This window comes from Hippocampus guttulatus, chromosome 14 (assembly GCF_054856545.1).
Source record: "Hippocampus guttulatus isolate MCC_2025c chromosome 14, RoL_Hgut_1.0, whole genome shotgun sequence".
NCBI lineage: Eukaryota > Metazoa > Chordata > Actinopteri > Syngnathiformes > Syngnathidae > Hippocampus > Hippocampus guttulatus.
In genome coordinates this window covers 8,035,903-8,055,167 of record NC_141274.1, presented here as the reverse complement: position 1 = coordinate 8,055,167, position 19,265 = coordinate 8,035,903, and the positions used below count along the sequence as shown (strand labels likewise).

Sequence of the window (19,265 nt, the reverse complement as noted above, 5' to 3'; positions counted from 1 at the left end):
GATTTTCACGAATTAGTCTCAGCTCTTGTTTTTAGGGCCCCCGCTTAACATTGTTTTCATTCAAAACCACATGTGACAAGAACTGCTTTTGTACAACAATGGGAAATTACTGTGGTGGTTGAATAAGTATGCAAATGATCCAAAAAATGTGTGGAGGCCTTCAAATCAATTCAACAGAGTTGATTTTGAAAACAGAAAATACATATTAAAAAAAATAGGGAACGGGGTGTCATTAAATTATTTTCTCATTTCACAACACAATTATCCATGCTCTCAATCACAAAGGTTTATACAGAGAGTATGCTAATTGCATCTAACTCTTGTTGCTGTACATTCACATCAGGATATGGTATTTAGCTGTTCATCTGCAGCTGGCTGTGTTTACCAACATTCAGAAAAATCCACCCATTTTAATCCATTTTAGGGGGTGTCCATTTGGCCACTTGCTGTCATTTTAAAATGTGGCCAGCTGCGGAGGCCCCGGGGGCTCTTTAAATGCATTGAGCAGTGCCTATTTGCTCTATGTGACAGAAGACTGTGTCCCTCTGCTGTTCAATTGATGCACTGTCTCTCCACACATGGCAACCGCAGAATCACTTTCAAACCTTCAATCCATTTTTTTATCACTTATCCTGCTCATGGTCACAGGTAAACTGGAACTGAAATCCGTCCCATCTGATTTTGGACGAAGGGCATATTACGATGCCCCTCGGACTGCTTGTCAGCCAATCACTGGGCACATACAGTTATTCACGCTCGTATTCTCACTGTCATTGAGTAGGAATAGAACGAACGCTGCCTTCGTGGAAGTCAAACGAGTGAACCGCTACACCAAAATACATGAAACACGGCGTCTAAACCTATTACAATCACCTGCAAAATAAAATACGATAAAGTATCACCAATGTCTGAGTTAGTAGATATATATTTCATTGTAGGTTTCAGAAAAATAAAGTTACTTAAAATGAACGCCTCGTGGGTGTTTCGTCATAAAATTAAATGTTTCCCGTTTTAACGGCACACGTCACGTGACGCAGAGTGAACCATGATGTCACACATTAAACTAGATCGCGCACGCGCATGAGCGGCTCGTGTCAACTCCGCAGCTAGCTGAGCAATGGCTGGTGGAGTTGTGAGAAAAAAGCCTCCCGGCTCCGCGTTTCCTCTACGAACGACGCTTCAAGCCCTTTGGCAGGAAAAACATTTAGTTCTCTTCAAGACCGAATACACTTTCCTAGTGGTGTCCGTCTTGTGGCTCTTAGAAATCGGGATCAATGTGTGGGTCATTCAAAAAGTGGCATGTAAGTAGCTCTGGGCTAGTTAGCATGCTATGGCACTGTGTCCTCTGAACGAACGTATCTGAATGCTACAAGGCTAGCCTTAGCATGAACACGTAGGCAACCACCTGTCAAATGGAATTTACAGCCGACGCATGGCATAGTAATCCTAGCTTGTCGAGTTAAAATATGTACATACTTTTTTTAACTACCTCAAATGATTTTCACAGTCCAATACTGCGTCCCAACTTTTATCTACCCTTAGGTACATAAAACATTTTTTTTTTTAAAAGGTGCACCACTAAAAATGTCCCCAAAGTGTCTATAGACTGAAAAAAATATGATTGTGCCTTAATTTACTGAATATTTTACTCGGTGTAAAATATCGGCCCAATAACTAAATTTATTTGAACCCGAATTAAATATTTCGTTGTGTGAATGGGAACAGGTGAATATACTGTAAATTCATTGTACCTTCTGCCATCTAGTGGAACAGCATTTAATTGATCTGCCTGTCACTATACATCGCTGGCTGAGATAGACTTGACAAGTGATCTGTACTAGGTTTAAAAAAAGTTTAAGGCACTGTAATACTGTACATACATTAAACATATTCCATAAGTCATTATAATTACCCCACTAGTGTGTGCAGAAAATTGGTGAAGATTGCACGACTGTCTGTGTCCTATGTGTTGTGTTGTATTGTATTATTTTTGTTATTTTGACTTCAAAATGGCGCCGCGAGAGTGGCTGCCTTTCCAGCAGCTCCTATATTTTGTTGTTCTACTTCTTCCTTTCATAACTTTGCTGCTGTGAATTGGGAATTTCTCCATTGCGAGACTAATAAAGGTTTTCTTATCTAAGTAGATTTTACTTATTCATCAACAGCACCGTTTTCCTAGGCGCATGTTTTACATTAGAAAAAACTCCTGGGACACCACCAAACAAAATTGTCACAAGTATACACACTGTACTTAAAAGATGGTGGATACAAGGGTTAATTGTACCTTCTGCCATCTAGTGAAAGAGCATTTAAATTGTTTTACCAGTTAGTATATGTCGCTTGGATAGATAGATAGATGAACAAAGTCGCAATATTGGTGGAAATAATCTGCTATTTTTGGAAGCGGGGGGCTGGGGGGGACAATATTTTGCTTAAAACAATGAACCTGTTATCCTCCAGACACTGAAATCGACTGGAAGGCTTATATGGACGAAGTGGAGGGAGTCATCAATGGCACCTATGACTACACCCAGCTTGAAGGCGACACTGGCCCCTTAGTGTAAGTCCTAATAGGCTGTTGTGAGTGATCCATGTGTAAAACAATGCAGAATTGAGAATGTACTTCCTTGTTGTTGCAGGTACCCGGCTGGTTTTGTGTACATCTTCACAGCTCTTTACTACATAACCAGCTCCGGGGTGAACATCCGCCTTGGCCAATACATTTTTGCTGTGTTCTACCTCATCACACTGCTTCTGGTCTTCAGAATATACTGCCGTACCAAGAAAGTAAGTTTGGGTTTGTAGAGTTAGAGTAATCCAGCCTAGTGGTCACACTAAGAATTCTAAAAAGAACATTACATTGCGTATTTTTTATTTTTATTTTTTGTGTGTGTGCTTGTCGAGATAGATACCAAACAACACCAAGCCATTTAGAGAGGCCATATCATGACAGGAATTTATTTAAATATTCCCCCAAATGTCCTCATGTTTTTTTCTAGGTTCCTCCCTATGTGTTCTTCTTCATGTGTTGTGCCTCCTATCGGATCCACTCCATCTTCGTCCTGCGTTTGTTCAATGATCCAGTGGCCATGATGCTGCTATTTGCAGCTGTGAACCTTTTCATCGATGGACATTGGTCTCTAGGCTGTTGCATTTACAGGCAAGTGAGGGATGCTTAAATGCATTTCCTTGTGTAATGCCTACCTTTGATCCTAGGGATATTTTCAATTTACAGGCCAGTCTTCCTCTCTTTCTGACAGTTTAGCAGTGTCTGTGAAAATGAACGTGCTCCTGTTTGCCCCGGGACTACTTTTCCTCCTGCTGTCTGAGTTTGGTTTAATCAGGACAATCCCAAAGCTTGGTCTATGTGCGGCCATACAGGTAAATAATGTACACTGCCTTACAACCTCTTATTGCCGAGTGTGTTTTCTAACCGATGCCGATTGCAGCTCTTGTTGGGTCTGCCTTTCCTCTTGGAGAATCCCGTCGGCTATGTGAGTCGGGCTTTTGACCTGGGGCGTCAGTTTATGTTCAAGTGGACCGTCAACTGGCGCTTCCTGCCCGAGTGGCTCTTTTTAAACCGCTACTTCCACTTCCTTCTCCTGGCAGCTCACCTGCTGGGCCTGCTGCTCTTTGCCCTCCGCCGCTGGAAGAGGTGAGACATACTAAGTGGCAAAGTAGACAAAAGATATTCTTATGATGACTCTTACTGCGCTAGCATAGTTTAGTGATGGACAATGGCACGTTTCGACTTGCGTTCAAATTCAGATTTCAAATTCAGATGTCACATGGTTATCACGTGTTGAGAAAATAATCGGGGTTTCTTTTTCTGAAGATCTGGAGAAAGCCCACTGGAACTTTTAAAGGAGCCTGGCAAGAGGAAAGTCCCAGCTCAGAAGAACATCATCAACCATATCCTTCATGTGCAGGAGTTTGAGCAGTTTGCAACTAATCGGCTTTTCTCCACATTCTGGGCCTTTTTCCAAAGTCATATCTCCGAACATTTACACCACCTTCCCTAAAACTTTGCGGAAAACATCAGGTCAGGATGAGATGAAAAGTGCTTCGTTCCCAACATAGGAAAAGACTGCAGTTTCAAATTGACTTCGTCTCCTTTTCTTAATTGACTGCTTTTACTTTTTACTTTACTTTTTACTTTTCTCAATGTGGACCCGAGCGGAATATGTTTGGACATTCCCAAGTGTTCGGTCAGACCTTAACAGCCAATCACAAATCGTGCTCATCCTGTTTACTTCCAACTTCATAGGCATGTGCTTCAGTCGCTCATTGCATTACCAGTTTTACGTGTGGTACTTCCACACGCTGCCCTACCTGCTGTGGAGTGGAGGAGTTAAAAAGATGGCTCATCTCCTCAGGTAAGATGCACTACAAATAAGTCAACATCACAGACACATTCAGTGGTCTAGGAGAGTGTTGCTCTGCTTTTAGGGTCCTCATCCTGGGTCTTGTTGAGCTTTCGTGGAACACCTACCCCTCAACTTGCAGCAGCTCCATAGCCCTTCACGTGTGTCACCTCATCATTCTCTTTTGGCTATGGCTGGCTCCACCCCTTGCATCAGCTGGAACGCAGGCAAAAGGACCCATCAAGGACAAATGCCAATGAGGAAAAGTAGAAGTGGGAGGTGTGTGTGTCATTGCATCCTCTCTCTGAGCCTCGTGACTGCTGCGCAGAGAATTGTGCTGGGGCAGACTCTTTTAGCCTTTTTTTTTTTAAGGAGCCATTGTTTACCTCTTAGCTTTGTGCTAAAAGTGACAAAAGGTAGGGGGTTGAATTTTTGGACAAATGCCCACATCATGTATTTGTTTGCAGGTATGAAGAGGGGAAAATATGGATTCTCAGGTTTCAATTTTCAATTTATCATGGAGAGGAGGTGTCTTGTTTTGCAACAATTTGTCACATTAACTTTTAGTGCCATTAGTATACTACGTTATGATGAAAAATGTAGGGAGAATACATCACGTGTAATATTAAGAAAACACATTGCAGTGACCTGATTCAGCAAACGTTGCAGTAATATCTCAATGGTGCAATCAGAATGATACTATGAACCTAAACTACAGTACTTACAAAGCATTGTGGGTCACAAATGTATCCGATACAGTGTTTCACTCTCATGTTAAAATTGTAACATGCTTCTTATGCTGATATCTAAATGTGTGTATTTTTATTTCCTGTACACATGACGTTACATTTGCAATAGATCAGCCCAGAGACAATCATAGCTGGTTGTGATCTGGTGATGTAATGAATCGCAACACTCGTCCGGACACAAGAAGCTTTGACTGAAAATAATTCTTTTTTTAAATAAATATTAAGAATCCGGACTCCGGCCGTACTGTGTGGAGTTTGCATGCTCTCCGTGCTTGTGTGGGTTTTCTCTACGGGTACTGCGGTTTCCTCTCACATTCCAAAAACATGCATGGTAGGTTAATTGAATATATAGATAGAGAGAGAGCACCTTGACCATTTTTCCTGATCCCGATGAGTACAGCACCTTTTGTTCCTCTTATTTTCTTTTCTTTTCCACACACGCACACACACATGCACGTTACCTCTAAGCTGCTGAGAGATATTAAAGACGTTTTAGATCTATCTGTAGTTGAGTTGAGTAGATTCCATAATCCCATCTGCGCCCCCTACCGACATGAAGTGAGTTAATTGTGCAATAAGGGTTATGAACACATGGGGGCAGCAGTGCGCCATAAAGGTGCCTAGGTTATTACACTCGAGACGACGACGAAGAACAAGTTCTATGAAGAAGAAAGTACAGTTGCCGATAAAATGCTGGACAACCGGGTAAAGCGCATAATACGACAGTCATAAAAGTGTTGGTTATTCTTGCTAAACCGCTGCGCTCTTTGGTCTGTTCACGAATGCGTTTATCCCGGCGGAGCCTCGTAAATAAGCTAACTGCTAAGTCAACGGGCTAACGTCACCACTCAGTATGTGTGTGTAAGCGTTCGGGGTCAGGCACCTGACAGCCGCTCACATGATTTTAATTGAGAAACGGCGCGGCTGGTTGAAGGAAGACTCGTTTACTCAAACGATCACTCGTTGTGTCTTTTAGTTTGTTTTAGCGGTATATCGTTGACGAGCAACTTTCAATCAACAAACAACATGTTCGGCAAGAAGAGGAGTGAGCCCCTCCCAAGAGGAAAGGGCGCCGCCGCTGCCAAGCAGGTAACAACAAGAGTGAAACGGAGACCCTGTTAGAAAAGTCTTTCAAGCCCATCTCTGTCTTTGCTGCTTAGATGGGCCTCTTCTTAGGCATGGACCCCGAGGACATGATGACGATGGCTGCCGAAGAGGGTTTGGACGACCCGGACTTAGAGGCTGAGCTAGCAGCCATCACTGGGGGCAAAGCGGCTACTGTTGCCGGGGGAAAAGCCAAGCACAAGGGAAGAAGTGAGTTGTAACAACAAAGCCCCCTCCCCACTAAACCTGCATTGTGTTTTATATATGTGTGTACACATTATTTATACACGTGTTTATATCTGCATCAGTGGTGGGTGATGAGTTTCTGACCTGGGCTTTCAGTGTGCACTTAAGTAACCTTATCCACCTCTCATAAATCATGTCCAAAATGTCTATTTAACTATGCGAGGCATTGAAGAGACAATGGCATTTTGTGTATTTAAGAATGAATACCATTATTACTAGGCAAGAAACACAATCACCATTACCTTCCATTGCATTCATTACCTTTAAACACTTCCAAACATCTACACGCCAATCCATCAGTTTACAATCAATATTTATCTACCTTTTAACTTCCAGTACATCACTCCCAAATAATTCCAAACGTCTACACTAAAATGTAGCAGTTCACAAGCAGTATTCAATGTAAACTCTTGAAATAAAGTGCATCGTATTCATCAGCAATGCTGATACGGATACAGCAGACCTAATTTCTTCGCCCCTGCCAGTCTGTATAAATTAGCTGTAGCACTCATGCGTACTGCTTTGAAAGTGCCCAAAAATCCATTTTGAGGTTGACACAAGCCAGCCGACAACTGTGTAGGCTGACCTAGCGTCATCGATTCCAGTTTTTCTTGAAAAGTGTGCCTTGAAAATGAATGATACAAGTTCATGGAGATGGAGAATAAAATCTCTCCTGGTACAGAGTACATAATACCACTATAAGATTTGTATTGATTGTTAGTGTTTACCCTTCTTTCTTTGTGGAGGCTCTACTCGATCATGCATGATTTATTTCTTCAAACATATGAATTAAAGCAGTGTCTCAATATTACTGTTACTGTTGTGCAATTTGGACTCCGAATAAATCTTGTAATTTCACATGATTTGGGTTACAGGCCCACTGCCGATGGAGGACATCGCCAAAATGGCTGATGAATGCATGCGAGACGTGGATGAGGATGAAGATGACGACAATGTAGAGGATGACGAAGACCTCCTGGTTGGCCCTTTTCTCTCTGATGTTTCCTTGGTCATTGTGCTTTGTTCTCATTGGCTGCTTTGTCTGCTTTTTTTCCTGCCAGGCTGAGCTAGAGGAAGTGGTGGGCGAGGATGGCGGGGAGCCTGAGGTTGTTTCTTCTTCATCTGCGGTGGCCGCTGTTGAATCTTCAGTGCAGGTACACACCGTATGCTTGACTTTGAAAAGCTTTAATTCAACTCTTTGTCTATTTTACTGTAGGTATAGAGGTCCTCCTTGAAAAATAGTTTTTATGAGATGCGTACCATTCACAGTCTTCAGTGAACTGAACGTATGTTTTTGGAACGTGGGAAAGGGTTTCTGGGGAAACGGGGAGAACATGTGAAGCAGGCTTGAAACCATAATTCCACTGTGCTGCCACACTTCCTTTTAACGCAAAAATCACCATTAGGACTGATTAATGGCTTTTAAATTGTTTTTTTTTTTAAGAAGAACTGACTTTCGTCTGCCTATGTTCACAGGAAATGAGCGTGCCTCCAGTGGCAGCTGTGCCTGGCAGCGTGCAGCACACATTGGAGGAGAGGCTCACCATGTACATGACGGCGCTGCACACTGCCAAGACAGCAGGCGAGGGCGCCAAAGCCCGGCGGCTCCAACGCGGATTAAAGGTCTGACTACCAATCAGTCTTTTTACAGCATTCATTCCCATTCGTAGGTTATGACTGTAATGTCTCCCTTTTACTGCCCTTACAGACGCTGGAGTCCATGCTGGCTGCAGTAAAGAAAGGTCGCCAGGTGAGCGAGGCGGAGATTCCTCCGCCGGTCGCCACGGGAAGCAAGAGTGCCACGACGCGTGCCGCCCCGGCCCTCGTCACACCTCCTGAGATCATCACGCCTGATGGCGAAGAGGAGGAACAGCACTCATCCACCTCCCCGCCAACACTCGCTGTTGAGCCATCACAGGAGCAGGCGGATCCTTCACAGGAGCAGGCGGATCCTTCACAGGAGCAGGCGGATCCTTCACAGGAGCCGGCGAATCCTTCACAGGAGCCGGCGAATCCTTCACAGGAGCAGGCGGTTCCTTCAACTGAGCAAGCAGACACCTCGCCAACTCCTAATACTGACAGTCAGTGTCATTTTAATTCAAGTAAACCAAGCAACAAACCTTTGAGCTAGAGCCTCATTTCTACGTCAAGTCCTAGGAACTAAAAATGTGGCTAACTGAACTCTAGTTCTGACTAGCATCAAAATGACCACACAAAAAGTGAAACCCGCTTTTCATTCCTGTCGCAGCGAGCGAGCGAGTGGCGACACTTTTGCGGCAAAGGCAGCAAGAGTACAAAATGGCTGCCCTGGCAGCCAAGAAGGCAGGAGAGGTGCAGCAAGCCATGGTCTACTTCAGGACTAGCAAGGTGCGTACGAATAGGACACATGTTCAGTTGAATGAATCCAGTGAGCTTGCTGAACATTGTTGTTGATGTTCTTACCTCTATCGAGGCAAGAGGTTCTGAAAAATGTCAAGGTAAAAAAAAAATGCATTTGCGATAAACCACATCCAGTAACATCTCAGTTAAAACATTTTGGTGAGGCAATTTCACAATTTTTTTTGTCCATACGACCTCATTTGGTGACACAATAAAATGTGCTTTTCAATGAAACTCAAAGGCTTTCAAAATAAGTAATTACTTTGTTGGTATGATCACATAATAGCCGAAACAAACTTCCTCTTTGCCGTTTTGAGGCAGAAGTTTAATTCCGTGATCGAGGCCTTGAAACAAGGACAAGCTGTTGACCTGAGCGGCCTGCCACCACCTCCAGGTTGGTTTACGCATCATTATTATCTTAAAAACTATTACATTTAAGAAGCTTCAGTTATTTTCCTGCCCCCTTTTGTCACAAGGTACAGGTGGAAGTGCAGCATCAGTCAAGCAAGACGCCCAAGTCCCCCAGCCGGCCGCAGCAGCTCCAGGTGCCTTGATAACTCATTATTGAATACAACTATATGAATCCCAAAGGTCCGAACTGACAGTTGTCGTCCTGCCCGTTAGCCCCGCCGGCTCCCAGGGATGCACTGGAGGCCCTGGAGCAGAGACGAGCCAAGTACGCCGAGGCGTCGGCTCAGGCCAAAGTGGGTGGGGACGAGCGGAAGGCTCGCATGCACGACCGCATTGCTAAGGTGCAAATGACAAACGTGTGCTTCCGTGCTTGTTAACATCCATTTACATACACCGTCTGTAACCTTACTCCTCCGCCAGCAATACCAGAGTGCCATCCGAGCTCACAAAGCGGGAAAAACAGTCAACTTTGATGAGCTCCCTGTTCCACCAGGTGACATTTTTGAGTGGTGTGTCGGAAATGTCGTTTGGCAACATTTTAGAAATTAATAATGGATTTTTGTTTTGTTTTGTTTTGTTTTTGAACAGGCTTTCCTCCCATCCCGGGCCAGAAGGCCACGACGGCCGAGCAAGGGTTGTTTGCTGCGCTGGAGGCCGCCTCCAAGATCTCCACTACTGATGATGACGCTGTGAGTGCAGATGAGGAAGAAGAGAAGGAAGTGGAGGTGGGCTGCTGTTCTTATTTTTACTGTTTTTATTTTTCCACACAGCAATCCTGCAAAATTGATTTCGTACACTTGTCAGTTCTATTAGAGCTCTCACGCTGGATTGTGTGAAAGAGGCTAAAGTTGAAAGTATCTTTTGTAGCCAAAGAAGAGCACACTAAGCGTCCCCGCTGCATCAAGAGGTCAGAGAAGTTCTCCGTCTGCATCGAGAGGTCAAAGAAGATCTCCGTCTGCCTCGCCCGAGAGAACATCCGCCAGAGATCTCTCACCTGCAGGTCAGTCCTGCCACATGTCATCACAGCGTCCTTTTCTGCTGGTTAAGCTGCTGTCTGTTTCTTCTCCTTCACTCCCTATTATTCTTTTTGTAGTTTTACTTATTCTACCGGTACCACTTCTTATTCTACCTCTACTGTTGCTACCTCTACTACTTTTGTTTGCTTTTGCTTCTGCTGTCTACTTTTACTTTTTTTACCCACGCTTCTTCCGTTTGCACCTGTTCAATTGCTTCTTGGAGTGCTACTTTTACTTCTTCTTCTACCTGTACCTCTACTGCTGCTACTTCTACTTGTACTACATTTTTTGTGGCCTAAGTATCGACTTCAGGTTTCTTGCTAAAATACAAAGATTACAAATTGTCTTCACTTTTCAAAATGTTGAGGGATTGCAAGCATTTGTTCTTGCCATTTAAAAATAAATGTAATAATACAAACACAATACCAATGAAATTAGGACAACAAAGCACTTCTTCTTGGTCCTCCAGCAGCGCAGCAGTTGGAGTTCCTTGAGGGCCGCCGCAAACAGTACATGAAGGCCGCGCTGCACGCCAAGCAGAAGAACGATATGGAGCAGGCCAAGAGCTTCCTGCGCACCGCCAAGGGTCTCGAGGCCATGGTGGAGGCGGCACGCAGCGGAAAAGCGGTGGACGTCAGTTCGGTGAGAAAGCGCCGATTATAAACGACCATATGGACTTGTGATATAAACGTCGAAACGGGAATGATGGCTGACAGGTGCCGTCGCCCCCGGGTGATGAGGAGGAGGACTTTGTCCTGGTGCACCACAGCGATGTGGGGCTTTCGGAGAAGGCAGAGCAACTCTACTCACAGTTGATCAAGATCCTCAAAGAGCAGCATGAGGTAGCTATGACCGACCCTTCCTTTGCTCTTTTTGGCATCACTCTGTATCACCCTTATGTCTCCTGTTAGAAATGTTTGACTTACTCCAAGCAATTCACCCACCTGGGAAACATTACAGAGACCACCAAGTAAGGAATGACGATGATGACACTTGTGGTGCATCCATTGGGTAAACTTATCTTTTTTTGGCGGGGGGGTGGTCTGTGTCAGGTTCGAGAAGATGGCCGAGTCATGTAAAAAGAGTATGGAGGTCCTGAAGATATCTCAAACTAAGGGTCTGCCTCCCCCCAAACATCACTTTGAAGACAGAACCTTCCACACGGTCAGGTGAGCAAACATTCACAAGAGCCACAGCTGTAACAAAACGCTTTCCAGAAGATTGAACATAAAATAACAATAATACACCAGAACACATTAAACATTGGCAATACTTGTTTTTCACCAGTGGTTCACAGACATCATGACGACAGCATGCATAACGCTTGAAAGTACACTTGTACACATGCGGCGTCCACTGGCAAATAGAGTGATCACTGCACATTTTGACAGCCACTACATTTGCTGTTTCATTTCTTACAGGATGTTCCCGGATCTCAGCAGCACAGAGATGGTGGTGGTTATTGTGAAAGGCATGAATCTTCCTGCTCCTAGTGGTATGCGCACACACACATACACACACACACACACACTCTTAAGATATCGACTATTGATGAAAGTGTCTGACACTTTATTGTGCAGGCATCCAAACGAATGACCTTGATGCTTATGTCAAGTTTGACTTCCCCTACCCCAGCACGGTGAGCCATCTAAGATTTTCATTCGCTCCTCCTCGTGTTGTTGGGGTTTTTTTTTTTTTTTTTTAATACTTGTTTGACATTTGTTCCTAATTTGTGCCTCCAGGAGCAACCGCAGCGACACAAAACGAACGTCATAAAGAACACCAACTGTCCAGGTGAGACTCCTTGCATGTGATTTCTCCCTGCATTACTCACACACGCAACCTCATTGTCTTGCACCAGAGTACAACCAGAGCTTCAGCCTGTCAATCAACCGTAATCACCGCGGCTTTAGGAGAGTGGTAACTTCCAAAGGTCTCAAGCTGGAGCTGCTGCACAAAGGGTGAGTCTTGTGCCGCAGCGAGCAAGTTTGCTCGGGACGCTAACGCAGCAGTCTACATATCTGGTGTAAATTGGTTAACATAGTCTACAAATTACAGAATAAATCGGGAGGGGCCATCAGTTTCAATTTGTAAAAAAAATATGAATTGGACATCTGGCGTTTTTGCTGGACAGTACTACTATTCATTCAAACAGAGAACAGGAAGTAGAAACCTACCAAAATAAAAACAGTAAGCACCCAAACTAATGGGGCCAAATGCACACACTTGTCATGCAGATTAAAATCAAAGCCCCTTGGTCCATAAAAGTTGCACAATACCATCTCCAGAAGGTTCCTGTCACAGGGGCTGGCAGAAAAACTGGTACACTAGTTGAAACCTATCGAAATAAAATGAGCACCAGCAGGTGTGACAGTGACTTTGTTTTGACACAGCACTCGTTCCACTAACATTTCCTGTGTGTGTGATGCAAAGCGGCTTCCTGCGGAGCGACAAGCCCATCGGGACGGCGCACGTAAAGCTGGAGCAGCTGGAGTCCCACAGTGAAATCAGGGAGATCGTCGAGGTAAAGCACCCACGTAATGTTCATAACAGGCTGAGAGTTACAACACCCCACTTGATTGCACAATAAACTTTTTAGAATACATGGAAATTATTTGTCATTGTAGAAAAAAAATGCACTTTAATGTAAATGGCCTTTAATGTCAATGGCCTCTTTCCTATCAGGTGATGGATGGCCGCAAGCCTACCGGCGGTCGCGTGGAAGTCCGTGTCCGCCTCCGGGAGCCCCTAAACGGGCAGGACACGCAGGCAAGCACCGAGCGCTGGCTGGTGGTGGAGCGGTCTCAGGTACGCACTCACCACACTGCCACGCGTTTCCATCTCCACCGCTTCTCATCTTTCTGCCACCCCCCCCCCCCTCCCCCGTGTCCCCCAAAGCTTCTCGTCTAGACCTTCAAGATGTAAGTACACCATGTCTGCCATGATGCTACGCCAATGAGCTTGACCATGCTTCATGCTTGTGCAGGTGGAAGGCAACCGATCTTACTCAGGAGGTGACCCAACCCCCGCCCCTTCTCCTCGGACCACTTTTAAACTATTTGCACACTGGCAAGACACCCAGCTGCTTGGTCAAGTCACTCATAAGGCATTTAGCAACATCTGCTGGCCAAGTGTAAGACTTCATCTTAAAGACTACGTGCAAGCTCAAGTGGTGTCTATGCACTAATATACCAAAGTAATCCATGTTGCTGTAAAAGAAATCCGAAGCTATTTGTAGCCAAGGCTCAGCGTAATATATTAGCACACAGAATTCGTTCATATACAAACAATAAGTAAGCAAACCATGCACAAATCTGACAGTGTAATCTCCTTTGTATGTTAAAAACGGATTTAGTGGAAAGAAATGCTTGTCATATTTCTTAAAAGTGAGTAAAAATTTCAATTCGGTATGGATATGCCTTAATGAAAAGAGGAAAGCATTTGCTGTTGTGGGCCACAAAAAATATGACAGGGCTGAAGAATTACCCAAGTGTGTGTGGGGTTTTTTTTCTTTCTTTTTTTGTTTCCCTTTTGTTTTTGTTCATATCACCAGATTAGGGGACCAGCAACAAATGTCGAATTGAAAAACAGAGGACAGGAAATAGAACTGTTTCTTTGTTCATATTTGAAAAACAAAAACGGTGTTGTAATCCCTTCAAAAATAAAATTAAATGACTTACAGAGGAACGCCCCAATGTGGTCAAATTTAAAACAATAAAAATGGGCATAATTACCATGTGGTTGAGTGTACTGACAGGTAAGCTGTTGTCAAAAAATTTTTTTTATCTTTGACCTGAGGCTGTATTTTGCGTGGATTTTTTTTCTATGGGAGAGCAAGTAAAATGTGTTTTGGAATATCCTTAGCCTAATATGGAGCAAAGATGCCTCCGTTGTTCTTGACCGTTTTTGGAAAATGAGAAAATATCCCAACAAACTACCCGAACGAGTCCAGTGGCAAAGAGTTTTTAGTCAGCATGTTGATATATTTTATTGATACTGTGACAGTAAATGACTTTATGCGATTAAGCTAACAATATGGCTGTAAATTCTATTACACAATTTCAGGAATACAATAATGACATGCATGCAATTTCAAATAATTTTCCCAAGCAAATATCATGTGGCTATTTACTTTTACTGTTACATATCAGTCTGTCCCGGCATCATCAAGGTTTTACGTTGAACTTCTTTTCACACTTGCGTGACAGTTAAGCCTGAAATGATTGCCTTGCAGGAGGTCCCACTGTAGGAGATGTATCCATGTCGTTCACACCTCAAAGCACACAAGAGAATCGGAACGCTAACACTCGTTATAACCATGATGGAGAACAATTTAAAAAAGAGGTGGTGTGAAAGGGGCTTTGCTGCTGTGAGGCGCTAACCAAATGCGCCATTAACCTTAGTAGACAATGCAAGAAGAAGCCATATTGACAAATTAAGCCTGTCAAGTGTCTGCTGCAACCATCAAAACCATGCATGAACATTGCTACGCTCTTAGCATTGTATTGAGCAAATTAAAAGAAAAGCATGCTCATGTTTGTTTACAAGGATTATGGATGTCAGTTTATTTTAATATTGGACCCTCTTGAAAACCGAAATAAAATTTGGATGTACTCTGCTCTCTGTCTGTCCCTTTTATCATGTTAATCTGTACCTTTTTTTAACTTGATGGGTGGAGGGAGGTGTAACAACTAGAGAACCAGTAAGTCATTTTAGTTATATTAGTGTTTGTTTTATCATGTTACAATTCTTAAAATTCTTCTTGTGTGATTCTACTTCCTGTTTTTTTTTTGGGTGGGGTCGCATTCCCTTGAGTGTCACTAAAATTGTGACGACTAGAACAAGTGGAATCTCATGTAACATGATGAATTACATACACAAATTATGATTACCTAGGTGATGTTGATGTAATGTAAAAAATCAGGAATAGAATGTACAATAGCTCCATTTTCAACATGACTGCAAAAATGGTCTTTTATTTTGAATAGATGTATAGGAATGTTCAAAAATATATTGTTCTCTTGAAACCTGTTTGTGTATAGAATTTCGATAAATTTTAATACCAAAAGCAAGCTACAAGTCCCGGTGGTTGCTGCTGAGGAGTTTTGGATAAGATGACCCGATGGAGCGGCCGTGCCTGTGGACCACCAGCTCCAAAACGTATTCATCCACCTTCAACTCCAGCGTGCTGGTCTTGTCTCCAGACTCTAGGAAGACGATGGTGAACATTGCCACCTCCAATTCGGGACTGACCCCAATGAAGGAGCCGCCCACTGGCTTGACCAGGCCCTTCCAGCTAAACTGCAGGTTGAGCACGTGGTCGTCCTCATCGGGCTGTGGATAAATGGACTTCCTGTTAGTGGACGGTAGCGCCCGGTTGCTACGATGAATGTGTGGATTTGTCTTACGGTGTCTTTTTTGTCCCGTGCTTTGTAACCTTTGTAGTCAATGTGGCCGTGCTTCTCCTGTAGGTAGAACTGTACCCAGTTGTGGAGGCCTGTAATCTCCTGCCCCTGCTTGGTCTCGCCCACGAACACATGCTCGAAGCCGCATGAGTCCGCCCTGGACACAACCAGCAGAAAATGTTGACAAGATAACAGATGAGGGGGTTTCATTGGAAGTTACTTTTGGTTCCCTTAATTGAACTTCATCTGACCAAGATCTTGTGAACAAAGGAGTGTCAATTTGCATCACTTGGGAATGGCGTCGTGCACTCGAGTTTTTTTGTTTTTAAGTTTTAATTTGGTAGGTTTCTATTTCCTGTCACTAAGGCTTTCAATTGGACCCATGATTCATTCATTCATTCATTCATCTTCCGAACCGCTTCATCCTCACAAGGGTCGCGGGGGGTGCTGGAGCCTATCCCAGCAGTCTTCGGGCAGTAGGGGGGGGACACCCTGAATCGGTTGCCAGCCAATCGCAGGGCACACAGACACGAACAACCATCCACGCCCACACGCACACCTAGGGACAATTTAGAGTGTTCAATCAGTCTGCCATGTATGTTTTTGGAATGTGGGAGGAAACCGGAGTACCCGGAGAAAACCCACGCAGGCCTGGGGAGAACATGCAAACTCCACACAGGGGGGCCGGAGCTGCAATTGAACCCTGTGCACTGTGAAGTCGACGTGCTAACCACTGGACTACCGGGCCGCCCTGGACCCATGATTGTCTGGCTAATTTATTGTAAACAAAGGACTTCTGTTTCTACTTCCTGTGGGACTCATATGGAGATGAATCTGTTTGTGGTGCTTGACAGAGTGATTTAGACAGCCACATCTGTCTAACCGCTGAATGCTTATTACTTACACGCAAATTTTTCTCATTATGCTTGCAGGACGGTTAAGAATATTAAAATGTGAGTTAAAAAAACATTGCAGTCTCACCCTCCACTCCTGTCACGGTGGTACAGGCGGAACCAGATGTTGTAGAGTTGCTTCTTGAAACTCATCACATCCGGCGGAGACTGTCTCTTCTTGACCAGGTACTGGTGAGCGCACTGTGAGTGCGAAACAACAACACATGTTAACATCTTTCTCAGCATGCTTGTTGTCACCCTCAACAGTCCAATTTTGCACCTTCATGACGTCTGTGTCCAGGATGGCGTCCAGGAACTTGCGGTTCTCCTGAAGCTCCTCATGGGTCACAGACTCTGACACGCCTGTCGACATCTCGTAGTTGTCCAGCAAGTTGATGAAGTCTGAAGAAGAGGAAAATCGATGCTAACATATGCTATGCTAGCCAAAAGAATTGTTAACACTTCCTGTTCACTTATTTACTTTATTTTGAGTTCCTACTTAATGTTTTGGTACCCTTGATAGGGTTCTCATTCACAGCTGGTATTGACCTTTTTTTTTTTGGCAACAAAAGACTTTGATTTGGATCTATTGTGATGTGGTTTCTGTATTTGAGTCTGTCTGTGCCGTTGCTGGTTTTATTTTGGTAGGGTTGGACTTCCTGTTGATAGGACTGTCTTTTGAAATCAGCATTGACCATCTTTTTTTTTGTTTGACCATCTGCAACTGATGTGATTTGTTTATATAGTGCGCATTAGTCAAAAGATTCAAGTACAGTTTTCGATCTGCTGGTGCAAAACAAAATGATTTAAGGACGGTTCGATTTGAAAGTGGAACCATTCGATTCGGTTCAGTTCAGTGGCATTATGATTCAATTCAAAATGGGTCAGCTCAGTTTGAAAGGGTATGATGCAAAAACTTGTTTATGGTCATTTTATATACCTTTTAATGAACTTGTCATTTGTGTAAAATGCGTCATTCCTTTGTAAGTTATAACTCTCCAATAAGAGGCTTAATAGACAAATAAAAGATTTGATATGTATCTCGATATATTTCAAAGTGGAACGATTCAGAGTCGATGCACTCACATCTTGTCAATCAAATAATGGTTTTCCGATTCAAATTGGGCTTTTTTTTGTTACACCCCAAATATATATTTCTATATAAAATTTATTTTCGCCATACGTGCATATGTCTCGATTCTCCTCAGTTTGTCCTCATCGACGTATATGAAGAGTGGCGCATGGGCACGATCCCTGGCATAGTTGCTGCCCTGAGCCACGTAGCCGGCTCGTCCCTGCGAAGTGCGATGATAACCAGAGTATAACATATGGAACTTACTGCCACATGTAAGAAAAGGGCCATAGCTGCAATTAGAAAGATTTATTCATGTCTTGAGAGTGCAGTGTGCACTCACCTGAGGGGCAATGATGTAATCAGTCCCCGGCTTGAGGCGGTTGACGTCCAGACGCCACAGTTCATTTAACACCTCAGACAACTCCTGATTGGCCACTTGGCTGAAAAATTACAAAAAGTCAAAGTGATATGAAAAATTGCCAGACAGTGAAAATGCTGACAATTAACGTTTTGTAGTACTTTATGCACTCTATTCACGTGAAATGACAAGTTTCCCTGCAAACAATATTTGTAAAAAACTTTATTCACGTTAATGTATTATTTTCCATGAAAATATATTACTTTCCTTGTAATATAAGGATTTTACTCCAGTGAAATAATTTTTCATGGAATGTAAGACTTTATTTTAAGTGGTATTAATTTTGTTTTTTCAAAAAAAAAATCTTTTTTTCAGGAGCATTACTTCTTTTTCATAATGTAAAACTTTATTCACAAGAAAAGTCTTATCTGGAGAAAAATACTTTTATTAACAGTATAACAACTTTTAATCACATGAAATGACAAGTTACAATCTAAATTACATGTGGTTTAAAAAACAAAACAAAACAATACATTCACCTTTTTATGTATGTACTTTTGAAATACAGTTTTCCCCGAGGCTGAATGCAAAGTGTTCATTTTCTGGTTCCTAGTTGAAGGATTACTCAACCGTTTTTACATAACCGCCCACTTCATCATTTTGAGCGGATGGGTTGTGTGACTGTCTTTTGTTTTTGTTTTTTTGTGTGTGTGTGTAACTAATAATCATCAGCAGACCTTCACACAAACACACTAACTAACACTACGCGCATCGTACAAAACAGCTGTGTTTTTTTTCTCAAGCGGAACTGTAAAAAACATCAAAACGAAACTTTTTTTTGTCCACTGCAAGAAGCACACCAGTGAGAGTGCATCTCTTTACAGCCCACAGGCTTGTTTACATTAAATACCTGCTATTTGGAGTGTCAATAACGTTCCCACGTCTTGACGTACAACTCACAATTACAACATAAATGACAGAAATAGACTTTAAAAAATGGATTGGGCAAATTTTACTTACCGTCTTGCCATTGTTGCGTTCAGACTGGGCAGAATTTACTCAAATCGTTGCTCTGGAGCAGAAAAAAAGCACCGTTTTTTTTTTGCGCAGTTAGTTATACTGTCAATCATTACGTTTTGAAAGCCAGCCAATGAGGAAATGGACAAATTCAGCGATTACCGCCCACCGCGACACGGGCGGATCCCGACCTCGTGATATCCTTATTTATGCGATAAAGACAATGACAAACATAAAGGTTTATTGTT

At 43.1% G+C, this 19,265-nt stretch overlaps 3 protein-coding genes across 5 annotated transcripts; 2 read left to right on the top strand and 1 right to left on the bottom strand.

Moving 5' to 3' along the window:
- Positions 1-1,089: 1,089 nt before the first annotated feature.
- Positions 1,090-5,346, top strand: alg3 (ALG3 alpha-1,3- mannosyltransferase). Its single transcript, XM_086130158.1, has 9 exons — positions 1,090-1,301; positions 2,461-2,560; positions 2,640-2,787; positions 3,000-3,160; positions 3,261-3,381; positions 3,450-3,655; positions 3,836-3,913; positions 4,233-4,376; positions 4,450-5,346. Exons 1-9 carry the CDS (start codon positions 1,118-1,120, stop codon positions 4,622-4,624), a joined length of 1,317 nt encoding a protein of 438 aa, XP_085986284.1. The 5' UTR covers positions 1,090-1,117; the 3' UTR covers positions 4,625-5,346.
- A 387-nt stretch (positions 5,347-5,733) lies between these two features.
- On the top strand, positions 5,734-14,887 carry cc2d1b (coiled-coil and C2 domain containing 1B). 3 transcript variants are annotated; one of them, XM_086129159.1, is made up of 26 exons: positions 5,734-5,818; positions 6,090-6,202; positions 6,274-6,427; positions 7,339-7,442; positions 7,525-7,617; positions 7,940-8,086; positions 8,172-8,544; positions 8,712-8,830; positions 9,164-9,236; positions 9,325-9,387; positions 9,467-9,594; positions 9,674-9,746; positions 9,842-9,978; positions 10,121-10,253; positions 10,739-10,911; positions 10,986-11,111; positions 11,181-11,239; positions 11,322-11,438; positions 11,691-11,764; positions 11,850-11,908; positions 12,012-12,063; positions 12,131-12,230; positions 12,703-12,793; positions 12,955-13,077; positions 13,168-13,190; positions 13,256-14,887. In XM_086129159.1, exons 2-25 carry the CDS (start codon positions 6,140-6,142, stop codon positions 13,177-13,179), a joined length of 2,646 nt encoding a protein of 881 aa, XP_085985285.1. In that variant the 5' UTR covers positions 5,734-5,818; positions 6,090-6,139; the 3' UTR covers positions 13,180-13,190; positions 13,256-14,887. The 3 variants fall into 3 exon arrangements, with proteins under 3 accessions (XP_085985285.1, XP_085985284.1, XP_085985283.1); XM_086129158.1 differs by having other exon boundaries at positions 9,319-9,387; positions 10,742-10,911; XM_086129157.1 differs by having other exon boundaries at positions 9,319-9,387.
- Positions 14,888-15,203: 316 nt separating this feature from the next.
- LOC147194811 (uridylate-specific endoribonuclease C-like) lies at positions 15,204-19,141 on the bottom strand. The gene is made up of 7 exons (XM_086129160.1): positions 19,021-19,141; positions 17,983-18,082; positions 17,751-17,862; positions 16,848-16,969; positions 16,656-16,768; positions 15,678-15,831; positions 15,204-15,603 (listed from the first exon to the last, which is right to left on the bottom strand). Exons 1-7 carry the CDS (start codon positions 19,029-19,031, stop codon positions 15,343-15,345), a joined length of 873 nt encoding a protein of 290 aa, XP_085985286.1. The 5' UTR covers positions 19,032-19,141; the 3' UTR covers positions 15,204-15,342.
- Between the last annotated feature and the right edge of the window lie 124 nt (positions 19,142-19,265).

What these genes read in the sequence shown, in the direction of transcription:
- alg3 (XM_086130158.1), top strand. Translation starts at nt 1,118, where the DNA reads ATGGCTGGTGGAGTTGTGAGAAAAAAGCCTCCCGGCTCCGCGTTTCCT. An exon ending in GGTCATTCAAAAAGTGGCAT is followed by an intron (nt 1,302 to 2,460) that starts GTAAGTAGCTCT and finishes GTTATCCTCCAG; the next exon opens with ACACTGAAATCGACTGGAAG. An exon ending in TATACTGCCGTACCAAGAAA is followed by an intron (nt 2,788 to 2,999) that starts GTAAGTTTGGGT and finishes GTTTTTTTCTAG; the next exon opens with GTTCCTCCCTATGTGTTCTT.
- LOC147194811 (XM_086129160.1), bottom strand. An exon ending in GAGAATCGAGACATATGCAC is followed by an intron (nt 16,970 to 17,750) that starts GTATGGCGAAAA and finishes CCTCTTCTTCAG; the next exon opens with ACTTCATCAACTTGCTGGAC. An exon ending in CACCGTGACAGGAGTGGAGG is followed by an intron (nt 15,832 to 16,655) that starts GTGAGACTGCAA and finishes GGTTGTGTCCAG; the next exon opens with GGCGGACTCATGCGGCTTCG.
- cc2d1b (XM_086129157.1), top strand. Translation starts at nt 6,140, where the DNA reads ATGTTCGGCAAGAAGAGGAGTGAGCCCCTCCCAAGAGGAAAGGGCGCC. An exon ending in AGGATGACGAAGACCTCCTG is followed by an intron (nt 7,443 to 7,524) that starts GTTGGCCCTTTT and finishes TTTTCCTGCCAG; the next exon opens with GCTGAGCTAGAGGAAGTGGT. An exon ending in AAAGAACACCAACTGTCCAG is followed by an intron (nt 12,064 to 12,130) that starts GTGAGACTCCTT and finishes GTCTTGCACCAG; the next exon opens with AGTACAACCAGAGCTTCAGC.